At 39.0% G+C, this 9,323-nt stretch overlaps 1 protein-coding gene across 1 annotated transcript; it reads left to right on the top strand.

Annotated features, from left to right (window-relative positions):
- The first annotated feature begins 6,650 nt into the window (after nucleotides 1-6,650).
- Nucleotides 6,651-7,583, top strand: LOC148122359 (olfactory receptor 8B3-like). The gene has a single exon (XM_087905072.1). It carries the CDS (start codon nucleotides 6,651-6,653, stop codon nucleotides 7,581-7,583), a length of 933 nt encoding a protein of 310 aa, XP_087761198.1.
- The last annotated feature ends 1,740 nt before the right edge of the window (nucleotides 7,584-9,323 follow it).

The raw sequence follows: 9,323 nt of genomic DNA, 5'->3' as shown, positions 1-9,323 counted from the left end.
TAAGATTCTTAATTTAGAAAACATTAAACCTAGAAGAAAAAAGATAAACTTAATTTAAGTGAATACTTTGTATCAATAAAATACCTTAGGTCAATCAGACTGGAATAATATTTGTAGGATAGGCACTGAATTAAGAATACACAGATTATATAATTAACAGAGTGATATATCAACCATTAAAGACCATTTAATACCATTTAATAAGTGGACAAACATCTTAAAATACATGCTGTGGAGGACATGCAAGCAGTCAGTATACACATACAAATGTGGTATTCTGAGTGACTGGGAGATATTATCCAGTTCTGTACCCACTGGTGAGCCCATTGGTGTGGTTCTCACTCACGATGAAGTCCTTAATCAATAGTTTGAGGAACAATGATGTTATAGTTGCCCTGAGAAAATTCTGACCAGATTTTGACTATAAATATAAGATTTGACTATAAATATATGTTGGGAGCCTGTTGTTTGGATTCAGAGAAAGTTTGTATTCAATTACAATACTTCAGCAGTGTAATTTATTCTATTTATTGTTCTTAATATTTATTGTATTTTTTGAATTTTCAATACTTTCAAGTAATAGAAGTAGTAGAATTATTAGGGACATTTAAAATGTTAAACATAGTATACTGAGATAGATATGGACACTACTATGAAAACTAACCTTAGATCTTCTGTATCACAATAGAGGAAATATGAGTCTTGCAAAACTTCTTTATAATCCTTCTGGAGTATGTCTTCTTTTCTTCTAGACCATTTATACAATACTATATGCCTGTATCATGGCATATCTAAGAATAATTCTAAAAAACTTGATTGCTTTCCTACTATAAATATAAATTTACATTTATTTTTCTAGTAATGAAAATAATTCCTGTAATTGTCAATAAAAAACAACACTAGTGTGGCATTTTCTGTTGTCTGTGTGGTTTCAATTTTGTTTGCCATGTGTCTTTGCAGCATTGATCAAAACTTATGCTCCTCCTTTCTGCACAACTTCTATTGTAGTCAACATATTTCTTTCAATTTAATAGTCACAGATATGAAGACTTCTTTTTAAACAATATTTTAATTTTAGATTATAATATTATTTCATCATTTCCCTTTCCATTTCTTTTCATTAAAACATCTCACATGCTGCTCCTTGCTTTCTTCTAAATTCACGCCCCTTTTTCCTTTGTTTTAAAATGCATTTATTTCTATGTATGTATAGATTAATTCTAAGTCCATAATACAGCATGCTTAATCTGTGTAATTTTACTTGTATATATGTTTTCAGATTGATCATTGATGGGGGATACCTCTCTGTATGCTTGAATATGTTTTATTAACATTGATTATTAAAGAAGTTGTTTGGGCTATGGCAGGGCAGGATATAACAAGGCAGCGGAAATCCAAACAGAGATAGAAGAGGTAAGAAGGTGGAGTCTGGCAGATACCAGGGAGCTGCCCGAGAATCAAGAGGTAAGAAACCACAAGCCTAGTGGCAAAATAGTAAAAATGAGTTAATTTAAGATGTAAGAATTAGTTAATAGGAAGCATGAGTTAATAAACCAAAGAGTACGTTGTTGATAATAAGCCTCAGAATAGCTATTTTATAATAGGCTGCAGGAGCTAGTGAGCATGATCCAGTGGGAGGAGAAAAACTGGTCCAGGGGAGATCAGTAGAATGGAGAATATGTGTAGCTACAGATTATGTTGTATTGGGTGATCAATTGTCGTGTCATTGACTGGGAAGACATTTTCTCTCATTCTTAGCAATCCTTAGTTGTTTATTTATAATGTATTTAGGGATTAAGCTGGTTTAGAAAAGTAATAACTGCAGACTCCCTATTTGGTCTATGACTTCACTATCCTGGGGTAGGTGGCTAAGTTTCCAGTACCAGACATGATTTCTGTCCTCTTGAACAAGTTTTAAGTCCAATTAAAGAGACGTTGTTTACAACCAAGGTATACATACCACTATTTGACTTTTAAGATTTTTTTTCTTTTATCTATATAGATCTCCTGGCAAGTATGTTTGCAAAGTCATTGGTCTGGGTTGAAGCCTCTGGTCTCTCCTACATTTTGAATCTGGGCCCTCACTGGGACTACTCCCCTCAGATACCCTGTTGTTGCCCTCTAAGTGGAAATCATGCAACTTTCTATCTACATGATCGGTCCATTCATGTGTTCTAGCAGATCATAGATGGGGTAGATGTTGGAGTAGGCCAACTCATTATTCTTTTCTTGGTCCAGGCAGTTGCTGGCTTGGTGAGCCCACCAGCTCTCTCAGTCTTCACCAGCAGCGTGAACTCTCCAGCACTGCCCTGGCTAGTTCAGATCTTGCAGCATGAACAAGGTGTGGGGCCAGTTTTCTTGCTTTCCTTCCTTCAGAGTTAGCTATTCCCGCTCCTACACTTTCAGTTTCAGCTCTACTGTGAGGCCCAGGGGAGGTGCAGATGTTACTCTCCTGAGTACTGCAGCTGTTCACGGGCAGGGCCAGATGCTCTGCTCTTATGAGCCCAGAGCCAGCTCTCCCAGTGCCACAGGTGGCAAGTGGAGGGAGGCATCTCTTCCTAACGCACGCCACCATAATCAAAGATAATAAGTGGGGCCAGATCTCCCATTCTTACATTCTCAGGATAGGTTCACCTGCACTCCCTTCAAAAGGGTCAACTCTACTGGGCTGCCAAGGCAAGATACAGGGTACACTTTGCTGAGTGGTATAGTCAGGAAGAAGCAGGGTCATCTCCCTTGCCTACCACAAGTGGCTGGGACAAGGGAAGGAAGCCCACTTTCTCTTCCCCTCACCACCACATGGCAGATGAGTGGTTTGTGGCCCACTATCTCACTCTCACACCCTCAAGGCAAGCTCAGCCATGCCTCCGCCAACAGGGACAACTCTATTGTGCTGTCCAGTTGAGATGCAGGGTCCACTTTCCTGAGTGCAAAGGATGGTAAATGGGAGAGTCACCTCCCTCTTCCATTGTAGGTAATGAGGGGTTAGGAGTAAGGAGAGGCATCTTTCCCCTGCCCATATCACTGTATGACAGATGAGGCATAGAGACAGCACTCCAGTAATCACAGCTTCAGGACTGTCTCTACCACACCCACCAACAGGGCCAGTTCTATTTTGCAACCCAGGTGAGGTGCAAGGCCTGCTCTCCTGAGTGCTGCTGCTGGTGAGGGACAGGAGAAGCTCCCACACCTTTATGACCTCAGGGTCAGCTCTCCTACCTGCCTCAGGCATAGAGGCAGTGGAGGGCATTTCTTGCCCCCACTCCCGAGGCACCATATGGCAGATGAGGATTGTGACCAGATCTTTTGTACCCACACTCTTGGGGTTAGCTTACCTGTGCCCCTGTCAACAGGGTCAGCTATGCTATGCTGCCCAGATGAGGTACAGGACCTACTTTCCTGAGTGTTGCAGCTGGTTAAGGGGAGGGCCAGTACCTTGACCAATTGGACAAAGTAGGAGCAAGGAAATAGAGCTTCTTTGCCTCACCCCCACCACCACACAGATGAGAAAGGCAATACGATCTATGCCCTCTCATACCTTAAGGGCTGTCTCACCATGCCCCCATATAGGGTCAACTCTACTATGCTGCCCAGGTGAGGTCCAGAAATGACTCTTCAAATTGCTACAACTGGTGATGGGTTGGGTCAGGTCCTCTACCTGATGAAGATGACTAGGGATAAGAAGAAGAGGCCATCTTTCCATCCATTACCCATGACACCACATGGCAGATGAGGGGAGCATGGCCTGATCTCCTCTTCTCACACCTTCAGGGCCAGCTTACCGATGATTCCATGAACAGTGTCAGCTGTATTGTATTTGCTAGATGAGGTGTGGTATAGGGCTCTCTCTCCTGAGTGCTTCAGCAGGTGAGTGGCAGGACCAGTTCTCCCTAGTGTTGTAACCAGTAAGGGGTGGGACACATTTTCTATAGCCCTGTCCTCTAGGCCTTCATAGTATCAAGAGCCAAGAACACCAACACAGACTGTGGCTGCCTCAGTGCCATGAACCCACACATGGACATTAGCAGCAGCCCATGCCCAGACATCACCATGGTCCTGAGTGGCAATCAAGCTACCCATGTCAACCCTCTCCTCACCACTTTCACTTTTTCAGATATGCCTCCTTCTACAGGAAATGAATCATTCGATATCTCTCTCTCTCTCTCTCTCTCTCTCTCTTTCTCTCTTTCTTATCACACCATATATTTGTTTTCCATAATAGTGCCCAACCCCTTGTGGTGATGAGTCAGACCCTGTTTTCAACTTGGAGAGTGAGGTGTTTTGCCCAGAGACTGTGAATATGCCTCTTTGTCCTGCTCATGCAATCATGCCCTGCTCTTAGAATTATTAAGTCATATATGTTTATTTTATTTTAATTTTGAGGTTACTTCATTTCCTTCTTCACTCTCCTCTCTCCAAATCAACCAAATACTTCATCCCTTTCCTTTATATATGTTTATATCTGTGTGGTTGTGTGTCTATGAACATGTTGGGAAGGTTGCTGGTAAAATTCAGAATACAACATAGTATCTCCTGAATCTGGAGTTAAAATCAACTGTGGGTCACTTGACTTGGGTGCTAGACACCAAACCCTGGTCCTCTAAAAGTGCTATTAGCCACTGAGCTGCATCTCCACCCTCTACACTGAAGATAGATAGCTCCATCCAATGGTTTGGTTTTTGAAGGGAATAAAGACTCCCAACTGTGGAACTCTCATCTGGGTTTCTTGGATGTGGATTCTTTTTGATGTGAGCTGCTGTTATAGATTTCCTACCATGATGGGATATACCCTCAGGCAATGAACCCATGTAAACCATTTTTCAATCTGCTTCTGTCAGGCATTTATCACACCAACAAAACAATGACTAGTACTGCATCCAAAGGTGAAAGATTTTTCTACAGAATGACAGTATACAAAATGATAAAATAAGACTCATTGACCGAACAGGATTATCAAACAGAAATTTCTAGCATGTGTTTTATAAGTAACACTTTCTCAAGATATATAAGTCATTAAAAGAAGCACTGCTTGTGTTTCATGTGACAACGCTGAAGGTTACATGCTACAACACTCTACACGTACCAGATACAGAACTTAGTAAGCAAAGAGTACAGCGTGGACAATTCTAATTTAAATGCAGAAACAAATCTAAGTCACAGATTCCCCACAAAGGCTTAGATGATTGGGGAGATGATAGTTTGTCTTTTTACATCCACTGAGGAATGGCACCACAGAATGAAGAGAAAATATAAGACTAATTTTGAATCCCTGAAGATCTAAAGACAGATTATCATGTAGGGTGTAAAATAATCCCCAAGTTCCTTATTCTAAATAAATGCTAATCTCTGGGGAAGAGGCAGGCACATTCCCATCCTGCTTATAAGCAAAAGTATTCTGCAGGGAAGTTTACATGAAATCTTCAGAGCCTTCTCTACTGGCAGTGAGATCATTTTTTCCTTCTTTTAGTAAAGACTTGAAGTAATAATCTCAAATAATTTCTTTAAAATTCATAGATCATTCAAATATATTTAAGGCAATAAGTCCTGACTATATCTTGCTAGAATGACAAGATATGAATCCTTGGAACCTGAAATTTTCTACAAGATAAACAGGGATAAATAGGAACCCAAAAGCTCTTTAAGGTTTGGACTGGGACTTCTAGCAAAGGGAATGGGTGTATTTCTGATTCTTTTGCCTGCCCTTGGTTCTCTTTTCCTCCTCTTGGGTTATCTTGTCCAGCCTCATTATGATGACTTTTGCCTTGAATTATTACATTCTATTTTGTTGTGTTTGGTTTCTGTCTCTTGGAGACTTGCTCTTCTCTGAAGAGAAACAGAGGCGTACTGGACCAGAGGCAGAGGGAGGTAGGAGAGCTTGGAAGAGTGGAGGGAGGTGTGTATTGTATTAGTGCATTTTGGATGTACTGTAAGAGAAAAGAATGGGAGAGAGAGAGAGAGAGACTATGGATTCCAGAGAGGGACTATGGATTTCAGGCATAGTAACAGGTTTCCTAATATAGAATGGTCTTCTTTTGAAATGCTGTTTCTTCCATATCCTATACACTTGAGGCTAAGTGAAAGTAGCAGAAGAAAGTATTTGTGAATCAGAGAGTTATTAGCTATTGGAATTGCAGCATCTCTATTTGGGTTCTTCTGAATGGGGAGAACTCAAATCTTCAGGATTTATGACTCTCTGACATGGAGTAGCAGATACATCAATCTTGTTCTTATAGTTTTATTTTAAACACATGCTTATAATTTATGCCATAGAAGAGCACAAGAGTAGAATCTGTAGCAGCAGAAGCCAGCTCTGGCGTGCCAAGGCTTCTACTTCAGGCTTCATTGATGTGAAGAGAGCTCTAATAAAGAACAAATTAGATAGTTTGAATCATTCTTATTGCTTTTTTCTTTTTCTTCTTCATTTTTGAATGCATGTTCTTATCGAAAAATAATACTGATATTTGATACTACTGGTCTTAAGACTGTAACATAGTTTGCTTTTGATTTTAATAGTTGATTCTGCATACATATTTGGGTCTAGAAAAAACATTCCCAGAATATAAATCACAGGTGGGGAGGATTCGTGTCTAGTGTGGATCATTGTTTAATGTAACTCTTTTTCTTCAGTCCACAGATTGCCTTAGAAAAAGATGGATGCTGTAAATACCTCTTTGGTGACTGAATTCATTCTGATAGGATTAACAGACCAGCCTGATCTCCAAATGCCACTGTTCTTTGTCTTTCTAGCAGTGTATATGGTCACTGCATTGGGAAATTTGGGTTTGATGATTCTAGTTTTGCTGAATTCACATCTTCACACACCTATGTATTTTTTCCTTTTTAACTTGTCCTTCATAGACTTTTGTTATTCTTCTGTGTTAACCCCAAAAATGTTGATGAACTTCATTTTAAGGAGGAATGTCATTTCCTATATGCAATGTATGACTCAGCTCTATTTCTTCTGTTTTTTTGTTGTTTCTGAATGCTATGTGCTGACTTCAATGGCCTATGATCGCTATGTGGCTATCTGTAATCCACTTCTGTATAATGTTGTCATGTCCCCTCAAGTCTGTTTAAATCTAATGATTGGTTCATATTTGATGGCATTTTCTGATGCTGTTGCTCACACTGTATGCATGCTGAGACTGACCTTCTGTAGTGCAAACACCATCAACCACTATTTCTGTGACATCCTCCCATTGCTCCAGCTTTCCTGTACTAGCACCTATGTTAATCAGCTTGTAGCTTATGTTGTAGTCATCATCAACATCATTGTTCCCACTCCCACCATAATTATCTCCTATGGGTTCATCCTTTCCAGCATCATCCGCATCAGTTCCTCTGAGGGCAGGTCCAAAGCCTTCAGCACCTGCAGCTCCCATATCCTTGCTGTTTCTCTCTTTTTTGGTTCTGGAGCATTTATGTATTTCAAACCCTCCTCTGCTGGATCTGTGGATGGAGCCAAAATCTCTTCTGTTTTTTATACCAATGTAGTTCCTATGATGAATCCCTTAATCTACAGTTTGAGAAATAAAGATGTTAAAGTTGCCCTAAGAAAAACCTTGGCAAGGTGGAAGGTTTGACTGGGTTCAATGTCTTCATGGCTGCACTTTTGAGTACAGGTACAGTTTATATTTAGCGAACACATTTGTTTGGCAGCTCTGTATCTCATGTTTTTTCTAAGAAAGTGTTCTTAATTTATTTTTTTGATTTATTGAAATGAAAGAAAATTATTACCAGACAGAGAAAAATAAGATTCAGCATGATGTGTGTATGTATGTGTATATAATGAGAAAACAAAACTGTCTGCTTTTCATCATATTATGAGACTGAAATTAATAAAAAGAAACCACAGATGTAAATTATTTCCTGGTCTTAAGCAATGAAAAGATGCTTCTTCACTTTTGTTATAAAACATATGCCAAAAGCAACTTGGGGGAGGGGAGTAGTTTTCTGGCATGCAGCTTACAGTCTATCAGTTAGGGAAGTGGAGCTGAAGCAGACAAAACGGAGGAATTGTTCTCAGTGGTTTGTTTTCAGAGGTTTGCCTCGCTTACACATACCCAGTAGTATTACTTCCTATAATAGGCTGGACCATCTGACATAAATTATGTGCCAAGAAATTGCCTCTCAATTCACATTCACAGGCAAATCTAGAGGAAACAATCCCTCAGCTGAGGTTTGACTTAGTTTGTGTCAAGTTGGCAAAAGCTAATCAACAAATATGAATTAGATAATCATAGCCTATACTCACTCAAGCATTACTAGATCAGAGATTCTTAAACTTTTTCCTTTTGCAATGCCATTTAACAAAGAACTTTTTACATAACTTTTTACATAGACATATTGGTATATTATACATATAACAAGAAGAAAAACTACAATGTAATTACTTATAATAATTTAAATAAATTTATTTTAATACATTTGTTGTTTCTACTATGTTTGAGTTAAGAGAGAGATGTAGAAAGATGTGTGTGTGTGTGTGTGTGTGTGTGTGTGTGTGTGTGTGTGTGTGTTTTACAGAGTATAAAAAAAGATTTGTGGAAGTCTTGGATGTCAGTATTCATTTTCCATCCTGTTTAGGGGATAGGATTTCTTGTTTTCAAAGATAGGTTTCCCCTGCTAGTAGCACATTCACTTATAAATATTTACCTCTTTTCAAAGTTTCAAAACATTGATATGACAGTTTTGAACTAGCACACCAAGCTTTGTGTTGATTCTGTGGATCTGAAATTGGGTTCTCACACTTGAACTACAAGGGTTTTACTTAGTGAGCTTTTTCTCAGCCCCTGAAGCAGTTATCTGAAAAGCATGTCATGTTTCTCAGCTCTAAAAGGAAAAATTCACATATTAGAAAGAAAGGTGTGTTTATTTTAATTTGTATATGAATTATATCTTGAGTGAATGATGAATAATCCATGACTAGGCCATCTTCAACACTTCAGAGTTTGTAAATATTTAACTATATAATAGTCACCTTTTTTTGTAAATTGAACTATTTTGTCAAAGTTTGTTTAGGGCAGCTTCAGAAGTTGTTCAAATTTCCACCCAAACCCAAGTCAATGTTCGTTTAAGTTATTTAACATAACCTTGTATGTAGAAGGTGTGCTCATGGGTTTTCATTTTCTATGAAGAAATTTAGGGAATTTTGATGCCGATTTCACTGAATTGTAGATTGCTTTTACTATTATGGCCATTTCTACAATATTAAAACTACCAATCTATGAGCATTGGAAGTCTTTCTTTCCATCATGCGGTAGTTTCATTTGTTTTTCAGTGTCTTAAATTTCTCATCATCCTGGGGTCCTGTGCATACAGTT

The sequence above is a fragment of the Myodes glareolus genome, chromosome 4 (assembly GCF_982192425.1).
Source record: "Myodes glareolus chromosome 4, mMyoGla1.1, whole genome shotgun sequence".
NCBI classification, from domain to species: domain Eukaryota; kingdom Metazoa; phylum Chordata; class Mammalia; order Rodentia; family Cricetidae; genus Myodes; species Myodes glareolus.
This window is presented reverse-complemented; position numbering and strand designations above follow the sequence as displayed.